The sequence below is a fragment of the Poecile atricapillus genome, chromosome W, assembly GCF_030490865.1.
Source record: "Poecile atricapillus isolate bPoeAtr1 chromosome W, bPoeAtr1.hap1, whole genome shotgun sequence".
Classification (NCBI taxonomy): domain Eukaryota; kingdom Metazoa; phylum Chordata; class Aves; order Passeriformes; family Paridae; genus Poecile; species Poecile atricapillus.
In genome coordinates, this window is record NC_081288.1 from 13,316,299 (window position 1) to 13,343,415 (window position 27,117).

General features: G+C 40.0%; 1 protein-coding gene across 1 annotated transcript in view; it reads left to right on the forward strand.

Annotated features, from left to right (window-relative positions):
• The window catches only part of LOC131592323 (LHFPL tetraspan subfamily member 3 protein), a 233,270-nt gene that overhangs the window by 137,989 nt on the left and 68,164 nt on the right, over nt 1–27,117 (forward strand). The window contains exon 2 of the mRNA XM_058863745.1: nt 16,876–17,112. Coding sequence (XP_058719728.1) covers nt 16,876–17,112 — 237 coding nt within the window. The remainder of the gene's footprint in view (nt 1–16,875; nt 17,113–27,117) is intronic.

The following is a 27,117-nucleotide window of genomic DNA, read 5'->3' on the forward strand; positions in this document are numbered from 1 at the left end:
AAAGGGAAAACAGGAATGTGTCTGAGTGACTGACAAGGGAGCAATCAGCCTGCAAATGTTGCTGACATGTTCAAGGAGGAAGAAAACAGACAGGAGAAAGTGGAGAAATATCTGCAAGAAGCATGTGGAAATGATTGACTGAGAAGTGAGGAAAATCATTGCAGAGAAGTTAGAGGAAACATTTGAACAGAAAAATCAAGGAGCAGACTTGAAGACTGAGAAGAAAGAAATGAGAGTTCAGGAGCACTTCCCAAAGCTGGGAAGCCATCAGAAGCCACCTCTTATTCCACCCTTCTGTACTCTAGATATGTGTACCATAGTCTCTTGAAAATCTCTTACATCTTGGGTCTACACCAGTGCACAGTTGTTCATACCAAAACCATTTCTATGTCCACATTCAGCTCCCTTGGGGGGATGGAGGTCTTGCTGCCGGAACTGTGGAAACCATGGAAGCTGCAACTTCCAAAAGCTCCTACCTTGTCTCATTCAAAATAAGGGCACATTATAGTGGCACCCCTGTACTAGAGGGATCAGGAGAGGATCCTGACTGGTTGAGACTGAATTGCAGTTTCAACTGGGTTTCATCCATGAGACACAGATTAACTGAGTCTTCAGCGGGCATTTGTTCACACTGGAGACTGCTTAAGTATCTTCACCATCACAGATAAGACACAGATACCCAGAAATATTTAATACTGGCACCCATCTCCAAGAAAGAGGGTTTTTTTGCTTCCCCATCTCAGACAAATATATAGGTAAATGTTGAACCTTGAATATAATCTGTCTGTTGTGTTGTAGACAATGTATAAACCACATCCATTGTGTGCTGTGTGGAAAGAGGATTGCCAGAGAGAAAAAATATCCTGAGCAACAGATGGTAGGTGACGTGATAACTGTCTGAGCAGTGATAACCTTAATCTAATTTGTTTCCTAATCAAGATTAAGAAGACACCAAAGGCATGAGAGAAGGTGAAGAAGAAACCTGTAATCAATAAAACAAATATACAAGAATGAAAGACATGCTGATAGATAAGATGCAGAAGTGGAGGGAAATAACAGGAAAAATTACCAGATGTTCTGTCAATATGAAAACAGAGTAGTCAGACCTTGTATCAACCAACATGTGCAAAACAAGAAAATGTGGGCTGTATTACAGAATTACAAACCATTTTATGGATAACCAAGTGACTAGGAAAGGTCAGCAAGTTAAGCAAAAGTGGTGAGAATAATTTTAAAAGTATATAGGAATTTGATAAAAAAGAATGGTGGCAAACTTGTCAAGAAAAAATCAATTGCCAATAAACCTCAAACAAGATCTTTTCCACCTCAGATGAAAATGCACTTTGCTTTTGAAAGATTCTCAATAAAAACAGAGCACTTACGGTTTTTCTCAGAAATGCTTTTGGGTTGTATTCAGCTGATAGAGCTCACACTGATCAGCCTGAATGTTTGAAATGTTTCCACTGACCTGCTGCACTCTATTGGAAAAAAAAGTTTCAGATGAAATGTTTTGCTCAGTACTACCAAAAATGAGAGGTACTTTGACTTGGTGAGAGGGAAGGCATTATAGCTGGCAGCCCTGGCTGGCAAAGGATGTCAGGGCCACATATCTATATTGAGAGAAGCTGAAATCCAAGTAAGTGAAGCCATTGTCATGTCTTTCTGCACAAGTCTCCAAGCATGGCTTTGCACAGGATCTGATAGAAAGTCTGCTCACTGTCAGATCAGGTTGGTTATATTCAGTGGGAATAATTACTTTTCTGAGGTTTGTTTCTGACTGGCCACAAGCATTTTTTTTACAGAAATAATGGTTTGCTTAAGCAGAAAGACATTTTATTTGAACTGGTGAGATAAGGATAGTTATTCTCCCTGCTTATCACAGCTCTCCTAGGCAGGAGCAAGATATCCCCAGGCTGGTACAGGGACATCACAGGAGTCCCACAGGCACACAAGACAAAGCTCCAAAGAGCCAGACCTTAGCTGTGCCTTTTCATGCATTCAGATTTGGGAACACAGAAGTTAACACATGAAAACATAATTCTTGAATACACAAATTACTTCCACCAAATTTACAGCAGCACCTTACTACCTAGTCCCCATGGTCACACTATTATTAGTACAACTCAACATAGCACTTCCTTGCTAAACAAAAAATTTTCTAGCAATGAATCCAAATAAAAATACTTTGTTCTAATTGTCCAATTTACCAGTGGGCAAGATCAGCCTAGCTTCTCTGGTCAGTGAGGTAGCTCTTATATATTTTATTTATCAGTATAGAATATATAGAGTATACCAACAGTTGAGGTTACTTTTATTTGACACTGTTAGTTGTCCATTTCTCTGGCCTCAGGTTGCTGCAAAGCTGTAGAGTTCTATCTTTACAGGGCTCTGCACAAATTACAGGTTGTCTCAGCAAGTTCTGTGGTCCTCTTGGGCTTAATGACATGCAAACTGTGACATGGTATTTTGTCTTCAATACCAAATATACAGAGTCCATACAGAATGACTGCTGCTGTACAGGTTTTAAGGAAGTTTGATTTTACAGTCTCTGTATTTGATGTCTCTGGAGTTGAATGGCATCTTGTGCACTTCCCTTTGTATTTCTGAAGTCCCTGTGTTTCAACTGGACTAAGCACTCCATCCTCTCCTTTCCTTCATACTTGGACTTTTGGAGAGAAGGAGAGAACCTGTTTTTGATATGCCCATGTCTTCATTGTGATAAGGGTGTTTGTCAGCAGATTTAAGGATGTGCCTCCCCAAACAAAAGATTTTCATAGAAATTTTCATGAACTCTAAAGTTCATTAAATAAATTTGGTATAATTCCAATACAATTGTTTGGGATCAGTCAAAAGCTTTCAACCCCATCACTTTCTTGTACCACTTTCCAATGCAAATAGACCTGTGAGACAGAGAAATTAATTCATGGGTGTCATGGGTAATAGAGGTAGGAGATGTAGGAATGATGCATTAAAGATTGTTAAAGCCAGTGGTGATTCTGGTGGGATGAGTTCTTGAGGTTTATGTCTCATCTAGACATTTATTTTCAAAAACCAAGTCATTTGAATGACAAGATACTGGATTGTTTACAAGGCAGATGTCATATTTTCTGTACATTTATTGAAATGCTTGAATACCTTTCATGCTGTCTTTCAATTACTTGCAATGTAGTGGTAGAAGCACTTGCTGCCTGATGCATTCAGGAACATTTTGAGTTGCTTGTGGATTTTTTTCTGATTCCTACCAGAGTTAAACTAAAGCAGTTGCTTCAGGAAACAATTTTATTATACACATTTTCAGCCATTATTTATTTATAGAAAAGGACATGGAACTTCAGGATCTACAAATATTTTTGAAAGAAGACAGGTTATTGCAATCCCAGTTAAACTCTTCTTTCCTCTGGCCCCATCTCTGGACCCAGTTGGGTTAGAATGCTCCTACTCCCTTTGGAAACAACACATCTCCTGGTTCTCCATCTTCTGAATGAGCCAGTGTGCAATATGCCCCTGAGGGGTTTCACAGGTCACCTAGCAAGCCCACAAGCTTCATACACAGCTTTGCAAGTACCCACTCTGCTCTTCTGACAACTCATGTCAGCCTCAGTGGGTTTTGTGACTTTGTCAGGCTTTTCCCTTTGCCTTGCATTGTTGTTTTGCCTTATTTGTTCCAGTCCTTTCAATGTCTGACCATACAGCATAATTTCCAAGGCAGAAATCACCAGCAATGGTATGTTAATAGGCATATGCTAGAAGTTTTAAGCAGAGGAAGACCTACTTTCTGTGACTTCTGGGCATCAGTGCTGAAAATCAGCACTGTTGTTTGCTGTGGTTGTTTGCTGTGTTGGAAGTACTAGGAATTACTTTACCTCAGAGGCATTGCAGCACTAGAATACTACATGTCCTGAACTTCCAAAATGTTCAGAAGTGTATTGCATATGGGTATCATAAACCTAGTTGCATGTGTGGATACACAAGGATTTCCTGAATACTATACTGGTAAACTTTGCTGTATAGTGCAAATCTTGGGGTTAATTGACAAGATTCAAAAATTACACAGAAATATACTTCTGTAGAAGCAAAATACCAAAGTTAACCCTTCCAGTTAGGAACTGGTAGGAGTATCAGGATAACCAAAGCACCGAGGCAAGGGCTGCTGTGGTAGTACTGAACAAAACTGAACACATTACTGATCAGAAAGACTTGATAGCAAATATAAGATGAGATGTGCTTGCTAATATAGAGATATTATAATAAGATATTAAAAATATATAATGTAGAATATTTCCATATTTTTTCATGTATTTCAAAATTTATCAAGTCTGTCATATCAAAAGCAAAGAGTTTAGAAGGTTCAGCAATCTCATAGGCTTGGCCTCATGTAAGAGTAGATCTCCCTCTAACAGGAAAAAGGCAAAAGACAAGAACCATCTCCAGTGTTACCAGTCTCAGTGCCCAGGGCTCTCCCTCCAGGCAGGGCTCAGATGCTCAGCGGGGGAGGCAAAGCCCCTGATACCTCTGCTGCCATTAGGTTCTATAAGACATCGGCTTCTGAAAGGCAGCAAAGTCTTCAGACAAATGTCAGCTTGAATAAAGAAGCAATGCAGCTGAGTGGTCTCAGGGCCTATTGTCCATTTCTCTTTTCTTCCAAGGAAAGCTGCTAAGGGATCAGGAAGAGCTATAGCAGAGATAAGTGACGAATAGCACATGACAAGCTGTGCAGGCATAAAGATGTATATGAGTGCCTCAGGGGCATTGAAAGGAACTATACAGAAGTCAATGCCTTTATCATCTGCTCAGAACTTGTCTTGCCTCTCTGCCAGCCCATTTGCAATATTGGCTAGCACTGCTTGGGAAAACAGATTTAAATGATTGTAATGATTTTAGCTAAATCTTGGCATTCCAACTCAATAATGAGGGTGCCTCCTTCCACTTCCACCTTTTACTTCAGGGGATACTGCCCCATATTGCTGCCTTCCAGCTCCCTGTCTCCTCTTCATATTCTGGCTGTCCCCTCAGCAGGCCTTTAGCTTTGCACTGCCCACTCCCCCTTGCCTGCAATATAAAGGTGCTTCAAACCCTGAGCCACCTTCTTCCTATCTCACAAACCACTCTGAGGTCCAAGGATGGGCCCCCTCATTCAGAGGAGGTGGGGTGCTGGGTGGAGGCTAGCTTTGGGAAGGCTGCTGATTTTAAGAAAGGGAATTAAACCAGTCTGGAGGTAGTTAGTAGTTCTTCCATACAGAGCTAGCTGGAGCCTTCTGGCAGAGTACATGGAAGGTTTCCCAGCCCTGGGAGAAACTGGTGAATCCAGATTTAATACTTGGATAGTTTGTCCCAATAGTGTTCTGCCCACTGTCTCAGAAAGGGCAAGTACTGCTCCTGTATGTCAAGGAAAGCACAGCACTGGCTCAGCTGTAGGGCATTTTTAGCAGAATGCTAATGTTTTACAAAAGACAAGAGAAGCAAGAACCTTCATCTTTCTCCCCCCCATGCATTCAATTGCTTCTTTTTATCTTGCTCATGACAGAATACTTATTTGTCCATCTTATCACCTTTCTACTTGGCTTCAGTCATTCCATCTGAAAAGTCACTTTCTCCAGTAAAGTACATGGGGAACACAAACCTCCAAGTGAGGGCACGGGGTGTGACTGTCATACCCACAGAGAGGGTTGAATGCCTATAAATTGTTAATCTTAAAACACTTCTCGTTTCAACATTAAATCATATTTCATGATGATATTCTGGGAATCATAGTCATGCTTTGGCAGAGAATGTCACAGAGGCCATGAACCTGCACCTCAGCTTACAGTGGAGAAATCTCACCAGTGGCTAATGATCTTAGCCACTGCCAAGCAATTTCTTGAATCTTTCAATCAGCTTCTGCAGGAGGGATTTCTCCTGCTGGACAGTGACCAAGAGCAGGCACAGGCATCTGCCTGGCAGCTGTTTGTACTGCAGGTGTTTCACTGCTCCCCACCTGCCACCCAGTGCTGAGCCAGCGTTCTGCACCAGCACCCTGACGAGGGAAGCCATACAGAGGGACAAGAGGCTCTGAACCTTTAAGAAAATTACATTACCCACGTCCAGTGTCTTTTATTTAATTTAATTTCCTTTTGCAAATGTTTTTATTTTTCATGTTCCTTTCATGGCATGACAACAAAGTGGAGGTCAGATAACAATTGGTTGAGTTGTTGGTGCCAGTTTTGAATTCCCTGTCCCAGCTGTTGAGTGCTGATCTATGCTATTTCATGTACTGGATGGGTGAGTTACCCTATTTCCAGTAATTTCTAATTATGACTATCAAACACCCTCAAGTGGTCATGTAAATGAAGCTGTGAACACAACCAGGATGTCGTGGCAGATGTTTCTGTGAAGCAGCAGTCTGCGGGGGCTGATTCCTTAACGCATTACTAATACGCTGCTGTTGTTAGTGGCACATGGCACACACCAGGTGAGATGCAGACAATGCCCTGCAGTCCGAGGTGGCAGTGGTGTGCATGGAGTTTGGTAACAGTGTCAGGAAGCTTTGCTGGTTGTGAACTCCATGGTTATATCTGGTTTCACAGAGTGTAACTGTAGAAGAGAAGGCAGCAAGAGGCTTTGCTGACTACAGAGCAGGGTTTGGCCAGGTAGAGATTTGCTAAATTTATGGTCAAAGGGAAATAAATCTGAAGCTTTTCTGCAAAATGCCTGTAATGCTCAAGCCTGGAGCTTGACTTCAGTGCTGCTCCTGCCCCAAGGTTCATTTGAGTGCTATTTGCACTGTCTGTGTGTCCAGCTCTGCAGTCATTGCAAAGCTCATATGCTGAGAAAAGTGATGATCCTGGGTTTCTGGTCTGAAGATACTTGATGCAAGACATCTGAGTTCTTGCAGTTATATTAAAGGCCCTGAGTAGTTGGATTTAGCCTCACAGAAAAACACATCCTAATAATTTTTTAATACACTGATCAAATTCTGTCTTCAATAACTATTTACAGCATACACTTGGACAACTTCAAACTTTTTTGGCATGGCCACAGCTACTGAGTTTGTGCCAGAACCTATCCCCTGACAATTCAAAACTGCCTTCTTCTTTACAGCCTAAATGTATTCCTGGATGGTTTATATGCATTTGTTCAGGTGCCAAGACTGCCCTTTCAGTTAAATAGCTCTTCCCCCTCTCTGGGACCCATTCCCTGGTGTTTATACAGACTAATCACAAAATTCTTCAGTTTACTGTAAGGCATGCAGATCTGTTTTCTAGGCAACACTACCAAGGCTTTTAAAAGGTTTTCACCTCCTTTTTTGCAAATGAGTGCTTACTTGCTGTGAAGTTGTTCATCTCCAAAGACTAAAACTGGTATTTATTACGGATGCCACTATAGGCTTAGATGTAGAAATTTTCTTTTTAGATTAATATCTTTTGCTTCTTCATTCTGTTTCTACCTAAATAGACTGCAGAATTTTGCTATTCTTATCCTGAAAACAGTGGCTGATGCAGTCCCAGAGTTCTTCTCTTGCCAGCATGTTTAGATTTGCTTGCTTCTGCAATAATTCCAGACACAAGTTGGAGGCATGCACTGCCCAAGTCTGAAACCAGCCAGTTGTAGATGTGTGGTGTTTGTAAGGGGAGCCAGGGAAGCTTGGATGAGGACTGCAAGAAAAGGAAATCACTTTATGCCTCTCTTCTTTCTTTCTTTGCTATCACATTTTAAAACCTTTAGTAGTGGAGGGGAATGACAAATACAGACCATAGTGAGAGAGCCCAGCAGTGAACTGCTTCTTTGCCTCTTACCCCCATTTATTCTGTTAGATTTTCATTTCAGTTCAATTTAAAGTATATTATTTTTGTTTTGTAGTTCCATCAAGCTTCTAGTTCTTTGGCTGCTCTTCCCCCTAGGTTCATTCTTTATTAATTTCAAAGATATGTATCTCTCAGCCTCCTCATAAGAACATAAGCCAGGAAAAGAACTACTAATCTTCATATCTAGTCACCTTATCATGAGCAGTTACAGCTTCATGCAATACCTTTCCTAAAATACTTTCTTACATCCTAAAATAACCTTGCTCTGATTAACTGGTCATTGCAAACATTGCTCTTCTAAAGCTCAGAAACCACCAGCACCAGATGGGTCCAGTGCTTACATTATACTTAAAAAACTGCCCCTAGTACTGCTAAAACTCCTTTCCATTGTTTCAGTCGGCCGGTGTCTCAGGGTCCTCCAGGAGATGATCAACACACATTTTCTCCATCATTTGTCCCAACAATCCTCTGCATTGATAGTGCCTCTCACTAGTGGATTTTACTACCAAAGCCCTACTCTTTGCCAAAGCTGCCAATGAAAACACTAAATGCTTGATACCCAGGCTGATCCTTGAGGTGCCCAATGTATCCTCACAACAGCTGGAGGCTTCTCTTTCAAGCAAGAAAATGACAGCTCCCCATGAAAAATACGCATAAACACCTAAAATTCTTACGTTAACCTCTGTATTTTCCAGTTAGTGTTTCTGTACGACAGAGGATCAAATGCTTTCTGAAAGTGTGTTACTTTGTATTTCTTTCCATGTATTTAGTTATTTTTTCCTTCAATAATTATTCAAAGAACTGGGATAAAATTGAATAATGACTGGCTGTTCCAATTATTTTTCAGTTCTCAATTTTGTCTCTTTTTTTCCTGAAATGTAGGTAACACATACGCTCTTCAGCACTACCTCAACAATAAATTTTATTTTAAAACCTTCCTAACATCTTCACAGTTTAATGTGTTGGTCAGTTCAGTTTGGGGTTGGAAGGCGCATTCCTCCAGTTTGAGCACATTATGATTGTTTTTGATGCTGTGGACTTGGAGGCAGGAGTTTCCATTTCCAAATGCTCATGCCCAGCAGTCACGGCATCATCCTCCTCTTTTCTGGCAGCCTCTTCACTGAAAAATAAGGCAAAGAATTAGATATTAACCCCAGGCCAGCTCCATATCTGATTTTCTTCTTTCTTTATTAACATCAGGAAAGATCTTTCGACTATCTGTTTCAGTATGTCTTAGAGTTGGCACAGCTTGACTTCTAGAAAGGTATCTTTTGGACTTGGATTACCTAACCTTCAAAATGTATCTTTCTTTGCTAATAAGTTTCTTTTCCTGGAATTTCTAAGGTGTCTGCTCACATATTTTTTTTTTTTATTTTTTTTTTTTTTCCCAAGGCTTATTTGGGAAGATACATAATGAGATAGGTAATGAGGGTAGAATGAAACAGAGTTTGTTAGTCATCAATACGGAGCTGAAAGTATCCCTGGAATTTCATTTATTTCATCAAGATACTTCATAAAATTTACATCTTTGTCCAAAAAAAATTCAAAGTTTGCCCCACAATTAGTATGAGCTTCTTCAGTCTAGTTAACGTGTCAGCAGTTTCTTTAGACTTTTAAAAAGTTCATCCATCTAAAATATGCATTAAAACCCAGGTTAAGAAACATTTTTATTCATATTCTCATTTTATTTAAATTGAATTGACTCACGGTCATTGAAAGTAAGGTTATTTTAATCTCTTCCTTGTCTTTACCAAAACTGTTTAAAATATCTCTGCTATTTGGATCAGTAACAGGTATCACACGGAAAGTCAGCTGTATATATCTCAAGAAATGTCTGGCCTATGCCATTCATATTAACACCTATTCTCCAGTCTGCCTGCTGTAGCCTACACAGTACTTATGTTGAATTTATTAATTTATTAGATCTAGTACATGTCAGTATGCCATGATATGTTTTGGCTGAAGAACAGGTTCTACAAAGAGAAGTTAACATTAAATTAGAAAGATGTAGCATTCCTCTGTGAGAGCATTCAAAATAAACCCTTTCAATGGTAAGTGTAGCATATGAGAAAACTGCTTTTTTGGGCATGGCCACAGCATCAGACAACCTGTCTGCATGACAAGGGACACCCAGGTCCCCAGCACAGGCATTTGTTATTTCTGTGATCCCTGGACACGGACCCCAGCTGGCACACACACCTGGTAACACACATCCTGTGGTACAAAGACACATTACAGAAAACTCAAGTGGGTTGTGACACAGTTCTTAGGTTTTTTTATATACTTTAAAGAGAAAATGAGAAGAAAAAAAATCGTCAGAGCCTTTGGACACCACAGAAGGTGATACAGCATAAATGTAACTTTTGACATGAACCCTCCTGTGGGTTTCCAGCTGTACCACTTCCCATACCTGATTCATGGTAAAGAAGTATTTTTATCTCTTGTATATGATTTCAGTTTACCCATTCTTCATCAGTTAGTCATCTACCTCTGCTACAGCTATTAGCAATTTGTTATCATGACATTTCTAAGGATTTTTTGCCCACGTAATGATTAGGCCCACATCCTTTAATAGTCCCCAGCTTCCATATTTTTTCTGGACAAGGCACTATAAATACCTATTGCAAATAACCATGGCTGGAACACCAGAAGTTGTGTTCTTTCAAGAGGAGTTTTTGGGACCCACCTTGTGAATCATCCACCACACACTTATAAAAATCTATGATGTTCTTACATTATCTTTATTCTCCAGCTAATATAGTTGTTGTTCTAACTAAATTATTCATAGAAGTACATTAATCTCAAAGTTTAATTATCATGGCTAATGATCAAAACTTGAAAGTTAAATGCTCCCAAGATGATACAACCTCACACAGAATTTCTGTTTCTATCAAATCAAAGGATTCTCTATCCAAACATGAATCCAACACATGAGGTCTAAACCAGATCCCCTTAGTGCAGTGAAATTTCTCTTACAGCTGATTTAACTGAAGCAGATTGCACTATCATTGCTATTCTTTTCTATTTATTTACAGTTCAACACATTTCTTCATATAACATTATTTCATTTTCTCATTTTTTTCCATCTTTCTGAACTATAGCGCTCATCTTTGGATATAGCTGTCAGTCACCCCAATTTCTGTTATATCCAGCTTCACATCTTGCAACAGCTGATCAAATTATTCCATTTTGCTGCCTAAGCATAACTAGCAGGCATCAAAATATCGGCTACCTTTCTACTCAGCCAGTCTTCTGCCCCTGTCCACAGCCCCTATCTTGCTACCACTTTACACAATATTGGTTTTTTTTATCTTTACTGTCCAGTCACTGAATGCTTGGTCTTCTTTTTCCTTTTTCAAAAAATCAGCATATGAAATACACATATCTCTTTATATATGTATATATCTATATTCTTATTGGATTTGTTACCAGAAAGTCCAGGCCCTAATAAGGCTATAATTGCATCATGTCTTTAAGGAATGCAGTGGGAGATTCTCCTACTTTTTCTCCCCTTTAGCACTATCTATAAATACTCTTAATCCTGTGGAGAAATTCTTGTCTATATTCCCAAGTAAGATGGTGTTAAATAAGAGAATAATTAGATTAAAGTAGTTACTGCTGAGACCTCTGGCATCCTCACCTCATGGGGGTTTAGGGTTTTGCTTCAAATCAGAAATAGTTCTGTTTCCTGGACCCAGTGCTCCCATTATACATATTGTTTGAAGTTTTTTGAAGGAAGATTAACCCACAAATCTTTGTTCCTTCAGTTTTTGGGAGGAGGTTGCTTGGAACATCGCATCAATGTCCTGGAGAAATTCCACAGGGCATCTCCCTCATCCCAAATGGAAGCTCAGGTCAATGAAGTCCAGATAGGATTTTATCACTCCAGCTCTCTTGAAGCTGCTCTTGAATCTTAAATTTCATTACGCTTGTCTCACTGACTGCCTCATACTCAACAGCAGTCATGTGTTTAGCGGCCATCTATGAGCACCACCAGGAATTTTCACTCTGCTTATGCACAAATTAACAGGCTGTGTCATCTCCTCGGGGAGCCAGCTGGCACCTCTCTGAAGAGCCTTTTCAAAGGTGGACATTGTATCTGGCAGCCTTCAAACACAGGATCAAGTAAGTCATACATGACATTTGCCTTTTTGTATTGCACAAGAACTATTCCAGTTATTGTGAACGCTCTTCATAGCTCAAGAGCTTTCTCTTAGGAACAGGATTTTTGGTGATGAAGGCCACACACTGAGACAGAATTTAAAGATGCCCGCTCAACGTTGAATAACTTTTGGAAATTAACTTCTAGGTTCCTCCAGAAATACTCTGATTGCATGCAGCAGAACTATTTCTGTGGATAGAATCAATAAATTGAAAGAATCATGGCTTTCACTTCAAAATTGCATATTTCTCAAAGCCATGACATAAATATAAACACAGAGGATTATTATCCCACTCAGAAGTGCAGTCCATATTACCTGGATCAGTCTCAGTTGATAAGTGTGTAGCCTTTGTCTTCACTCAGGATTATGTTTGACCCTGTGTCTTCAGCCACCTCCACTCAGCATTTCCTTCTTTCCCAGCTAAAAGCTCCTGAAAGACTAATCCTAATCACCAATATGGCTGGAAAAAACTCTGTTCAGTTTACTGGAGATTTAGTGGATCACTGTTTTTGTAAATAGCATTTAGGCAGTGGTAAGGAAACAATAAACCTCTTGCATTTTGGAACCACAGAGGTTTGAAGACTCTTGCATGTATGGGCATGGAAAGAAAAGAGATGGTCAGCATAATTCCCCTTCCATTTTTCTTTTACTCCTTTATCAAGAAACTTGCCATCATCATACTCTACACGTAAGCAAATTTGGTCTGTTGTCAGGAAAAGAATGAGGATGAGAGAGGAGTCTTGCCAGCGGGAATTTCTCAGCACTGGTTTCCTGCATAGCAGTCAGCTTTTTTTATAAATAGAACCTCATTTCATACAATGATATAATATTAATTTGTCACCATATTTGGCACAACCATAGGATCGTGAGCTACTTGTTTGCTAATTACCATTTGAGCTCATGCACAGAGCACAGGCTGTGATAATATTAGCTTGGTCAGAGTCACAAGTCTGTCAGTGCCAGCAACAATTCAGTGCCTGTTTCCAATCTCTGAAAGTGTTGTATCTGCATCCTTTCATCCCACGGGGTAAAAACCCTGGGCTCTCTCTCCTAGTATGAATAATTTGCCTTGTCAGTCACAGCCCTAGAGGAAAACTACGTGACAGTTCCTGTTGGCTGTTCACATGAGAAAAGACTGTTTAAGAAGAAAAGCAAATATATAAGGCATATTAAACTACTGTTTATTAATCATTTTTTTAAAGTTTGAAAAGCTTCACCAGACTCCAATATGTAGGAAAAAGCAGCTGTTTGAGTGGTGAGGTGCTGGAAGAGGTTGCCCAGAGAACTTATAGATACCATCACTGGAAAGGTTTAAGGCTGGGTTGGATGGGGCTCTGAGCAGCGTGGTGGCATTTAAAGTCCCTTCCAACACAAGCAAGTCACCTTGCTGTCACAGGAGAGGAAGAAATGGAGGAAACCCAGGGCCACCCTTACAAAGATAATAATCCTGCCAGGAGCTTTCTCAAGCAACCAAAGGGAAAACAATATGGATATGATCCTTCTAAGTTTTACAGTTGCCCAAATGAATGGTGTCGGTAGTTTATCAGTTCTCCCCTGCTGTTTATCATGAAGGCCCTTGGTTCGCTACAGAGGTCCTAGGCTGGGTTGTCTGTCAGGAAGGTGGTGCTGATCTGATGTATCCATATCACACATAGAAGGCTGCTTTCAACCAGTACAGACTTAACTTTTTACTTACCTGAATCAAAGAATCCATAGGAATTGATGATTTAAGGGTTTTCATTTTGTTTTTGAACTTTTCAAATCCAAAACTTTCTGAATTCATTAGAACACTATTACTACTTAGTAGCAAAACAGCAGTAACTTTTGTTAAATTTCCATTTCAGTAACTTTGCCATTATAGGCAGTCAAAGTTAGACAAAGATATGGGACCCATGTTAGTCTTATAAAATCATCTCTTAGCAATTTCACTGAAATTGCATAAAATTATTTCCATTACACAAATTTGTATAAAACTGAAAGTAATTTCATTTTAGAGAAAATCTTCTAATCCTCTGTAGCAGAAATTCAATGTAAAAATTTCCAGCAATGCAAAGTAGATCAGTAGGTGGATTTCATATCTGTCTTTTCAGTCTTGTAGCTGATAAAATAATCATTACCTGTTTATATTATTGAGCAAGTCTGTGTTCTTAAAGGCATTCAGTGCAAAATATTTCCTCAACAAAGACTCAAGGTTGACTATTCTTACTTATGTTACCCTCTACAGGTAAGGTGTGATTCCTGCTCCTGAAGATGTTGACTAAATCGTCATCTAGTACAAAGCATCTTAACTGTATAGGGAAAAGAGGAAATAATAATAACCCCTCCTTGGTATCTGTCTTTATGCAAAGAAATCTAGTCCAGACACCATTTAGCCGTGTATCTTATTACCAAGAGAAGTCCAACTGCAATCAACAGAATGACTCCAGAAATTTAAGCAAGTATATCAAAGAATGCAGGAACAGAATTCAGGAAAGATGAGCTAATTGGAAATCTGAGGAGCACAGCTGGGAAGCTGTACACTGAATTCCTGAGATAAGGGTCCATTTTTTAAATTACCTATGTGCAAAAGAACAAAGTTAAATTACTTTTAGGAAGTACTAAGAATGTGTCTGATCTGCTGTGTAATAAAAAACAACAGAGATGTTGGTATTTGCTAATTATTCATGCACAGTTAGCAGAAAAATTTACATCTATTGATCATTAACTGAGCATTAAGCTTTGTCACATTTTGAGGATAATTAATAAAAGTAAACTGGCTTTGGTACTTCCTGTGGTATACTAAATGAAACTTTGTCAACAGTTAGCTGGGTAAATATTTCATGAACACAAGACATTTTCATGAACACGAGAAATTTGCAGATTTGCTGCATTATTTGAGTGGAGTTCCTTGCAAGCATGAGAGAAACTCTTAAATGTGAGTGCAACTCCACTTTTTGGAAGAATGTTTAAGCAGCTCAAGAAAATAAATTATTTTGCTGTTTGTCTCTAAGGTCTTTGAAAGATGTTATGTAATTGTGTAAATGAGTTAAGGCAGGCAATACGTAATTTACAATTTGTCCAACCTGCATGTTCTGAGTAGATTGGTCATTATCTAATCATCCATGCTTCTAAGCCTAATTGTCCTTGAAGGTATCATAAGCTATTTTATTTTCACACAAATTAGCTGTTCAGGAGGAACTTGGTTGCATCTTTTACCCCATGCCAGATGTTTTCTGCAGATATGCTTTCAAGACATTGTCTACAGCAATTGTGTAGCTGTCAAAAGGAAACTACCATTCCTGAACTCTCTTTACACACCCCTCTTCCAGTGTTCTATCATATTGATCCAGTGTAAGTCTGTTTTTATTTTGTGGGTTTTAGAGGTATGTAAAATGATAGTGCCTGTGCTTGTCCAGAAAAGACAAGGAACCTGTCACGACAAGAAACCAATCCCACAGTGACAGCAGCTGCTGGTGGCACAAACTTCTGGTGTATAAACTGTCATTTCCAAACAGAGGTGTGACTCAACAAAAACTTTAAAGGCTGAAAGCCACACAATGCATTCTTCTGAATTAGCACATTAACCTGCAATTTTGAGCATATTGCATCAATATAATATTAAGACTTATAAAATCAGGTTTAGGATCCATTGTATCTCATCAGCCATACTAAGATAGAAGGGCTAATGATGGAAATGTGTCTGTTTCCAAGTCAGAAAAGGCAATACAGGTAATTACTGAAAGCATGTGGATTTTCCAATTCTCTTAAATGCAATAAAAACCGAGAAATTTACCCATTTGACAATAATCGTTATTTTTTGAATTTTTTTATGCTACTTTATTTTTGTATGCTATCCTCTCCTGCTGAAGGTGACTCCACCTCACTTCAAGACAGGTGTTACCAGAAAAATTTGCAGATGTTTGATCATAGGTCAGTTTAGACAACACCAAGCCTGCTAGCAACAAATAAGGTCCACCTGTCCCAAAGAATTTTATGTCAGGAGTTAGCAGAGCTCATTGAGAGAGCTTTAAACTGGATTTGAAGGGGAATGGGGACATAGCCAGGCTTCACAGACATAAGATGTGTAAGGAGAGAACTATAGCAACCACCCCAGTAATAAAAGAAGGCTTAAGAGAGCCTCTCAAAGCACAGGCAGCCAAAGACACAACCACAGGACAGGACTGTGGGGGATCCCTTTGCACCCCTGCTGCAATACTGACACCATCAAATATTTCCATAAAATGTCTGTACACCAATGCTTGCAGTATGGAGGACAAACAGGAGGAACTAGAGATCTGTGTGCAGTCACAGGGCTTTGATCTCATCGCAGTTACAGATGTGGTGGGATAACTCCCATGACTGGAATGTCATCATGAAGGGCTACACAGTGCTTAGCACAGACCAGACAGGCGCTGGGATGGAGCTGCCCTCTGTGAGGCAGCACTTGGAATGTATCAAGCTCTGCCTTTGGGTGGATAGTGAGGAAGTCCAGTGTTCATGGGTTAGGATAAAAGGGCAGATTACCAGGAATGATAAGTAGGATTTTTCCTCTCTTTAAACTGGTTGTTTGCCTGACAAGTTGACAGTAACCCAGTGTTACCCTTGAATATCCAGGTTATTAACCATTTTCCCTTTTGGTGTTGTGAGGTCCTTTCATATTGCAGTGAAGAAATTGGTAACACAAGGAAAATGTGATTGTACTGATGCAAAACCTGACCAGGGATTCAGGATGTAGCAGCTTTTTAAGCAAGGTGTGCAACTGATGTTGTATCTTAGGTTTTTATATTAAATACTTAATGACAGCATGTAATTCCATAACTTGTTTTCTTGTAAACTAGCTTTGGAGTTCAGGATGAAAAAGTCTATTGCTCTAATGATAACTTTGTAGGTTCTCATCAAAATGAAAGCTTGGTCTCATTATCCCATTGTTCTCCTTTTCTTTTTTCTCCAAGCTGCCTGTCTCGTCCTGGGTTGTATGATTTTTCCTGATGGCTGGGATTCAGATGAGGTAAAACGGATGTGTGGTGAAAAGACAGACAAGTACACGCTGGGGGCTTGTTCAGTCCGCTGGGCGTATATCCTGGCAATTATTGGAATCTTGGATGCCCTGATCCTCTCATTTCTGGCATTTGTGCTTGGAAACAGACAAGACAGCTTGCTAGCAGAGGAGCTCAAGTTGGAAAACAAAGGTAGGACTGCTTTAGAAACACTATTGTTGGATGGCCTCAAGGGCAATTGCTTAAAAATAATAATCAGTTTCAATTTCATTTTATTTCATGCTTAAAAGTTGGCATGCTGGCTTACTTCCTACATTGCTGGGAAAGAATAGATGCAAAGGGCAGAGGAAGTTTTATATTTCAGCCTCCAATAATCTAAGAAAGCTCAAAACTGATGTAATTTCTGCACTATACATGAATTATCCTCAGCTTTTAGAGCTGTGGATGGGATGTTATTGTGCTCTTCACTTGTACAGTATTTCATTAGCATTTAATTTTCACTGTCTTCATATTTTTCTGCACCCCATGCAAGATTTGTTCCTTTGGTTCCTTTAGGATTTTGCAATGTAATATGAATGTCTGTAACATGGCATATGTGTTAGCACAGTACACAGCAAGGGGGCAGTGCTGGGGACTGGCAAGGAGCTGTGTAATGGGACTGCCCACGCAGTGAGGAATTGGTGGACCAAGGATCAGAGCCTGGAATGAAGAAGAATCCCAGTTCTTGCTTGAATATGCTGCTTTGAGCTCATGAGTCAGCTCATGGGAATCTAGGATGCTGTAGTGACTGAATACTCGTGCAGTTCTTTGGGGATAAAACTCATTTCTAAATTAAATATGTGAAACTGGCTTGGACCAGTAATTTGTCACACAGTGCAGGAAGAGAGATGTTTTTTAGTGAGTGTGCACAGCCCTGGCTGATTTCTGCAGCCCCTTCCCCTTGTGCTCCCCTGGCATTGCAGCTGAGTAGCTGATGTGATAGATACCACAGAGGGCATGTCCCTGCCTTATCTTTTTAATGGGCTTGTTGTCCCTGAATCTGTCTAATCCCCTCTAAACCTGCTGATACTGTCAGCTTCTCCAGCCCTGCACGGTAGCAAGTTCCTGAAGCTCACTACTGACTGCTAAAGAAGTACTTTCTTTTATCTGTTTCAAATTGATCCCCTGCTAGTTTCACTGACTGTCCCCGAGAGCAGGATTCTATGTTCAGCTCATCTACCACCTTTGTAATTTTGTGGGCTGCTTCTAATAATAGCAAAGATATCAGGAGCTTTTCACCACTGGATTGCTGTTTGGCAGCCTGTGTTGTGTGAAAATAGCTGGCCTCAGTCCTGCTCTGGAAGGACCATTATCTGTATACCTGACAGCAGCAGTGGCCTCTGCTTGCTGGATTGCAGTCAGCACACTCAGCCCGAAGATAAATGGACTTGAAGACTGAATATCACATGTGATTCCAGACCTGGGTGGAGCCTACTAATGTGAGTTAAGGAAAGTGTGTGTTACTTGCAATCGTGTGTGTGAATCTGTCCTGTAAATTGAGGGCATCTGCTTTAAACACTATCCCTGTGACCTTTTCCTGTAAGGATAATATTCATCTGCATTTGAAAATCAAAATACTTGTCAGAAGGGCATTCACAGCTATGCCACAAGTGCTTTTGGCATCACCACTATGCCTGATTTGTCTACACATATAGAGCTCATGTACCCAACAACTACTTGTATCAAAGAAACGCATCTGTTTTGGCACCTTGTGAGCAAAAAACGGCTTCTGGAGCCTCACCACCTCTCACATCTCTGGCACAAACCCATGCCAGAACATTTGGTCCTCAGCATGTCAGAAAAAATCATTCAGCAGCTCAATTTCCTTGGATTAAACACAGAAACATACCACACCACTGGCTTCAAACCAAACCAGAACTCAACAAAAAGGGACCTACCCCACTCTGCCCTTCAAAATCAAGCCTAATGATCACAACTTATTAACTGTCCTTCAAATTAAGTGAAAAAGAGTCAACCTGGCTTCTAAAATGGACATTCTCTCCCCTCTTGTCACAAAAAACTTCTGCTAAGCAACGACGGGGCAAGTCTAAATCCTCCTGAGCCCCCCAACATTTTCCCACCTGCAAGTGTTGCACAGCTTCAGCCCAGAGGAGAGCTGGCAGGACATGGCAGTGGCATTGGTCTGTACCCCTGTGCACTGAACATGCATGAGTGCTTTGACATTTACCCCACAAACCACATCCCCTTGCCCCCTTCCAGAAGGGAAGAGAGCGATAGTGGAGAACTACTCATCAGCATTAGTTCACATGCAGAGCATGTGTGCATCTCTTGGAAATGGTCAGGATGTGAAAATTCTGCTATATGCAAATAGCACTAGCATATCTCCCATAAAAACAGAAAGAAAAGAGTATGGATATACAAAATACCACCCTCAGCTTTCCAAGCTGCTCCTACAATGTGAAGTCAAAGCCCTTATAACAAGTAACCATGAGTATTAGATACCCTCCCACCCTTTCTTCCCCTTCCTCATCTACACCAGATCTGCCTCCAGGCTTGTGCTGGCTTCTGCTTCTGGATTAGCAAGTATGGGTGAAGAATGCCCCTTTCTCAGGGAGGAACCCCTGTGCTGCTGCTGCCTTCCAAGGGACAAAACCTACTTCTGGGTGGTCATGGATGTCCATAGGGTGGGATCCCAGTGACTCCTTCCCCTTTGTGGTGGGGTTGTCCTGGATGTCCCATAACCTGTGATAAGAAAAGGATCCCCTTAAGGGACAGTCGTGGCTCCATCATGGCTTTACAGGAGAATGCACCCAGAGAGCAATCAACGCTGTACCTGAGAAGAACTTCCATTTTCCCTGTCAGCTCATCCTCTGCTGCTGGGACTTTGCCCCGTGCATGTGGGTGACATTATATATTAGCTCAGCAGTGGGTAAGACACGATAAATTAAGTATGAGAATCACAACAGTGCTCATTTATGTGGAAAAAACCTTCAAGAGCAAGAAATTATTAAGCAATGATCAGACATCTGAGCAGATGTTTTCTTAATCAGGTAGTTTTGTCTGGAGTCTTTGATGCAGATCAGCTCCCACAGGTTCATTAATGAGAGTCTGTGGTAGCTGAGCAAGTACCTGTTGCCAGCTGTCTGAGCATTGTTGGCAAGGAAACAGTTAAGTGTATATGAAACACAACAGGATGGTAAAAATGTGAGAAGATGACTGAAAAAGAAAAAGCTGTACTTCTCTGTAGTTTTCATTACCATGCTGAATTGTCCACCTGCTCTGTGCTTTTGATGCCTACAGTTCTGTATATTTACATAGGTTAATGAATACTTGTAAGTAAGGAATTTGGCTGTTAAAATTATTCATGGCAGAAGAAATGGTTTAGCTATAAATGAAAGTTTCCCTTTTTCACTACATGATAAAAATAGTGCTTGCTCATTTCTTATTTGCTTAGGTGTGAGAGCAAGCTACCATGCGACTTCCATGTCTCAGAGCTCTAACTCAAATTTGACAGAGTTTCTTCAGCTTATAGTCTCTTTTTATTTTAAAACTGTCATTTGAAGGGAAAAAATGGTATTTATAAGAAGACTTTCCTGTTATCTTTATGCCATTAGCAAAGGAGGGCAGAGAACTGTATCGCATGGGTTTTTTTAATTTATAGGAGCTAATGGTAATGACTAAAAGGTCTGTATGCCATTTAAGTAGTCATACAGGGCACTAACAAAAATAGTCAGACTTCATCTTAGCTTTAAGCTTCCTCAACATGATTGTGAGTGAGCCATCAACATCAGGCCTAAACCTTGATGTGTTGTGTAATTACGTGATTTAACATTTTGAACTGTAATGTCTTGATGACATAAAATATAAGTTTTGGCCAGAGGTAGACAAGACCAAATGAGACGTTTCCAAAAGAATTTGAGAGTGCACAGCAACCTTGTTTATGGTAGAAATATAGAACAGAGTATGCAGTTATGATCTGCATTATGAGTGATAAATACAAGAGCATTCAAAAGACACTATCCTGTTTGATAGTATCAGTCAGGGCAGGTAGAAGATGCACTTGTGAACAGTTGTGGCTTTTCCAATGGACAGAACAGCTTCACAAGCTGTTTATGTTTAACATTTGACTCATCTTTGGAGTTCATGTAAGCAATATAAGCAATGGGTCACAAATAAGCAATTTGCATTAAAAATTTCCTGGAGTTACAAGCCTAGAGCTGAAATAGGTAAAGGGAGCTGGGAGACAAAAAATCTGAAGGATTCCTCCACTTTCCAGTAACTCACACGGACTCAAAATACATCCCGCTGCTCCCAACAGCCACGTTGCAGAGAGCTCAGTGCAGGATGCCTAACCCAGCTTGCTGACACTTTCCACCCTCCTTACTCTCCAGGTTGTTGAAGGCTGGATCCATACATCTGAGCTGCAGTCTCTGCAGAATAAACATGCTAAAAGACAGAAAGTAAGGGAATATTGTTATTGGTGGTAAAGCAACTTTCAGTAAAAGAAAAAAAAGGTAGTATTGCATGGAGATTTGCACATCTTTAGCTAAAGAATCCTATTCTCCAAACAGGAATAGCCTACATGGGATCACTGCTGAAAAGAGCCTCTTCTGTAAAAAAAAAAAAAAGCTGTATCTGAAGCTGAGTGACAGGAGCTCACCTGCCCCATGGAGGGATGACAGGGCAGAATGCTCATCAACTGCCATCTTTCAAAAAGAAAATAGCTTAGGATGCAGTGAACATGCAAACTGTTGCAAAATTGCAAAGCACTGCTTGTCAGTATGTAGCTTTCATGGCATGTACTAACAAATATTCAGGTCAATGTGTTCAAAATTAGATATATTATTATGAATATTGAGATGCAATTTAAGTTTTCCCAGATAGCTACAACACATAAAAGAATTATCAGCAGCTCTTGTAGTAATAAAGAGTACAAATGCAGACAGAACACCATATATACCCCTGTATACCCGTGTTCTTTGTCCAATATATTTATATAGTCCCTTTGTCACAAAGTTATGTACCCCCAACCCCTCCTGATAAAAAGTCAGTGTGTGCTCATTTTCATTTCAGTTAGGGTGTACATTGCAATGATAAAAATACTTTCACAAATGAAAGATTTATGTTAGTCTCTACCCATTTTCATACTGGTGCTTCTCTTCATGTTGCTAGTCCCCCTCCTTCCTTCTTTTCTAAAGAGTCCAAGAGTCACCCACTTCAGACTCCTGCTGCTTTGGTGTGTGGCTTTTTGGTCAAAGTATTTAAGGTGATTATGATCTCAGAACAAATTCAACCACTTAAATTCCCATTTGAGAAGGGAAATATCCAAGAAACTCATTGAGAAAGGATCTGTGATAGATTACTGTAGACAGCCCACCACATGCTCTCACCAGGCTGCAGCAGGTCAGAGGAACCTGGGTCTATGTTAAAAGGTTTATCCTCTTGCCTCAAAATAAGAAGTATTAAGGTACCCTCCTTTTCAAAAGCAAAATCAGACTCTTCTTAAGTCCACAGCCATAGGGTTGTGGCTGGGAATTCCTAGCCCTCATTTCTATCTTCAAAACATGATTCCCTGCCATGTCTGCCAAGAACAAAGTTTTGACACAGCTGAGAAGAGCTCACATGCTCTCTTTGAGCTTCACTGGTAAGTGGCTCATCTAGCATAGCACCACTGCAATTAGATCCACTTGTTAATTTCCTTGTTCATTTACAACCTATTTTTCTTCAGGTATAACCTCCACAATGAGCTCCAAGTAGCTCTGAGTTAAAAGAACAGTAGACAAGTAGCACCACAAATATTTCATCTGAAAACCTGCAACGAGAAGCCAAACTAACAGATTTTTTATACTTTTCCCACAAAATTTTCTTGTTTTGATAATAGCAACCATTTTCCTGTGATTTCAACTATGTAAATAATACTGTAAAAGAGAAAATATAAACATGGAGATTTTATTGTGTTTGGCATCAGACAGAATATAATCTCTCCAGAATGAAGATATTCATAGCACTACTGTAGGACCTATGCCCACAGTATAAAGTTTCATCCAAGGAGTAAATGAACAGTCATTGGACCACATCCAGAACCTTCCTGTGCAGTGTCTTATTGTCATGCACTCTATTGCCCAGTATGTGTGGAATTCTGGCCACACACAAAGCAGAACAGCCAGAGGATTTTGGGCTCCCTCCTCCATAGCAGGCTACAGTATGTTGTACAGGTCACTGATCTTTTGCTCCCCTTGGTTTGAGGGTCTTCACTCCTTAGGTAGAAGGTTTTCAGATTCCAGCCCTGATCTCTAGTGAAAAAGTGTTTTGGAGGTTTTAATAGAAACTGAGGGGAAGAAATGGGAAAGTGAGATCAGAAGTCAAGGGGTTTTGACACGAACTTAGAAGACACTTTAAGGTCTTCTTTTTGAAAATGTCTATTTTTTGTTTTATGAGCTTGTGAGAAGCACATGCATAGGTATGCAGTAAGCTACTTAGATTTTTCTTCTAGTATTGAACAGAACCAAGACAAAAGTTTTGGAGTGGTGTTCAGAAAGCGGAGTTTGATTCCTGATTCTCATACTGGATCAAATCTATCATTTGATTTTTTACATTTCTCTGTCTTTTAAATGGGAAGGAATGAGACTGACTCTGTTGATATGTTGTGGTTCAGCAATGAAAGAGGAATTAGAGAAAGCAAATGATGGTGAAATTATTATTAAAATATGTATCCCAAAATTAAGGTCTGATAAAAGTATTTTGCCAAGGAATTACTTTGCCAATATGCTAAATGATGATACCCTTAAGGGCAGGCAAATGAGACATCAAGACTAAAAGTCAAAAGCTGATTAAAATACCTTATTAAATAAAGGTCAGTCTTGCAATAGTACTGATTGATATATCAGCTGATCCAACAATTCCTTTCCAGCTCTACTTTCTATAATGAGAAAGTAAAATTAGTCCTAAACACATGCATTAATTACTTAACTATAGAAGTTGGAGACCATGAATAAAGAGTCCTAGCTCCCCACTGATTAATGAAGAAAAACATAGTGAATTGCTTTCTGTCTGAATCCCACTTGCTGTTACCCTCTTCAAGGACGCTCATACAATAGCCCAGTTAAAGAAATTCTCATTCCATTTGATGAGCTCCTGATATGACAGACTTAAAGGATGGGGTCTTATAGGAAAATTTGCAGCAAAAAAAAAAAAATTGGCAGCCTCAAAAATGCTTCTTAAATAGTACAGGTAACTCAATGCACTTAACAGGCTCTGTGCTTAGCTGAAAAATTCCATAGTGCAGCAGAGGGGCAGGGTGCATGGGAATGGGGGGATAAAGACATTAGACAGTCCTGCTACAAGCTACAAACAAATATCCAGCCTGGTCAAGACAAGTCCATAGTGAGCCTGGACAGATCTGGAGACCTGTGTTGTTAACTTAAAAGGAAGTCTATGCCCTGTTACAAGCACAATGATGTTTACTGAGCTAGAAGGCAACAAGTCTGCCCATGCCATCACTAGTACCTGCATTAGAAATGGTGTTTTGAAGTTTGGACAAAAAAAACAAAAGCTATTTCACAATATAGAAATATAAAAGAGAAGTTGCTGACACGTATTTCATTCATGGTAGGATTAGTGACACACAGAAATTATGATACTCCACTAGCCCACTTCCTTACTGACAGGAACCATATTTGTAGGAAGAACATCAGAAAATGCTCATGTCTCAGCTGCCCTTGCATTAATATTTTTCAACTAAGTGTTCATACAGACAAAAAAATGAAGGTTTGTGCCAAGAATCTGGACTATGGAAATAGCTGTTGATAGGACATTTCTGCTGTCCAGTCCAGCCCACCACTTCCAAGAGCCATCTGGGCTGTCCTTATGTTTCTACCAGCCCTGATGTCATCATACACAGAGGAGGCCTGTAGCACTGAGTTATAATTGATCCCTCTTGCAGCAAGTTCCAGTGGTTTCCTTGGAAGTCTATATCATGATTTTAAAAGTCATTAGCTTCAACACCTCATTCCACTGTGAACTTGTTGTGATCCTTCTCCAACAGTTTCCTAATGCCAGAATTATTTTCTATCTGCAAGCAAAACACCTGAAAATAATTGAAGATAACTTCCTTCTTTCTGGGCATAGTATCAATAGAAATAAAGGCTACTTTCAGTAGTTTTGGAATAAAGGAGCTATCAAAAAAATCCAAATGAAAGCAAAGCAAATATCCCTGCTTCCTAAAGTTATATTCAAGCAGACATTCCAGCCATAGCTAATGAGATACTTGAGATATCTGGCTCTTCCTGCTTTGTCTTAGAGGTACAAATTACTACAGTATAAAACAAAAGTTGACGTGCTTGGTGCTAACAGTGTAGATATTTTTAACTAGTCATTAATATATAGCTTTAGTCTGGAACCTTAAAACTGTTCATGTTCTGGACTACTTACAGAGTTGATCTGGACTTTCTGTTGAGTCCCTCATCTTCTCTTGAATGACAAGCTTGGTGAACTCCAGTTTGTTGTTCCCCCTGACCTCTCCCTGGATGCCTGAGAAGCCTGGCCCTGGGACAGGCCCAGACTAGGACATACACATAGTTTAGGTCCTTGGCTCCAGCATGACCCTACTTAGCCCAAGTTTGCTGCAACTGAAAATTAGAATTGCACTTCTGACTTCTGAGGTCTCTGTCTGTTGACTTTGATAGATCTGTACAGTTCTGCTTGATAGAATACCAGAAAACAGCAGTGAAAGAGGAAACAGATGTGATATTAGTGAGTAATATTGCACTAAGATTGCTGTAGGTATGTCCTGGCTTCATTTGCTAGACACATACACAATAAAAAAAAAAAAAAAAAGTGAAATTATAATACAAAGATACTTTAACAAAAATTTTTCCATCCCTTATATATGGCAGTTATTTTTTTCTAATTCATGTTTTTAAAATAAATCAATTATTTTGTTCATATCATGTGGTGCATGTCATTATGTTTAATCTTTCAGTCATCTTGTATGCAAGCTCTCCAGTTGTCAGAAATATTTCTGTGCACCTTCTTCAAAAGCATTTGCCATGAAATATACTCAACAGACATAGTAAAACTGAAAATAGATGTTCAGATGCCATCCTGTTTGACTAAATTATTTACACTACCACAGCAGATTTTACTTTACAAGCCATTTTCACCCTAGTTTTGTAAATCAAAAAATTTTCAGGATGATAGTGAGCTGGCATGAGGACATCATTGCACACAGTTATTCATCTTAAAATGTTCTTTCATGTCCAAGCACTTGCACCTTTCTAGGTGACAGCATTTGACACAAAGCAGACCATTACTCTGGATCCTATATGCTATTTTCCTCAGTTCCTGCTTTCTGATGTTCCCAACTGATTCTCTCCTAATCACAGCATGTTCCTCTCTATTTCATGCATGCTGAAAACAAACCTCTCTGCTCTTTGTATGACTTTGTGTTTGATAGAGGCTGAAAGGATCAATGTGGCCATTTCAACCACCCCCAGTATCACACAGGCTGTAGGACATCCTGAGTCCCCTCCAGTTTATCAGCACTGTGCAAAATGTGCAATCAGAGCTGGACACTGTTCCAGGAGTGGTTCTGACTCTGCCATGCCCAGAGGAGCCACAGCCCCTCTGCTCCTGTTCAGTGCCTCCTCTGGTGAAGCCCTTCTGTCTCCAGTGTGGCTGGGCTGGCATTTCACCTGCTCTGTCTGCTGCTTTTCTTACTCCTTGATGTAACTTTTGTGTCAGACCATGCTTATAGAGTAAGCCATTTGGCAACACACATGAAGAGTTCCTTGGGCCTCTTCACTGCAGCAGCTGAAAGAGAAAATAGACATTGCCAATGGCACCTAGTAATCTGGAGAAAATCTGGATATTGTAGGTCTATCTTCTCCTTCCTCACTAGGAGATGCAAAGATGCTCAGAACACCAGCAGCCACCTTCTCTCTTTTCTGCATGTGTGCTGAATTCAGACACAAAAACCCAGTTCTCAGAACTAACAGGGTCAGGACACTTTGTGCCTCCTATAATTTTGCTTTGCTTTCCCACTCTTCCAAGGGTTTCATAACTTCTCACTGCATTTGGACAGTTCAGTCAATAACAGCAGATCTTTGCAGTGTGGATGCTCCCCACTGATGCCTGGAACAGCTGGAGGCCCTGAGTGCCCACTGCAGGGTCCAAAAGGTAGACAGCCATCTTAAAATA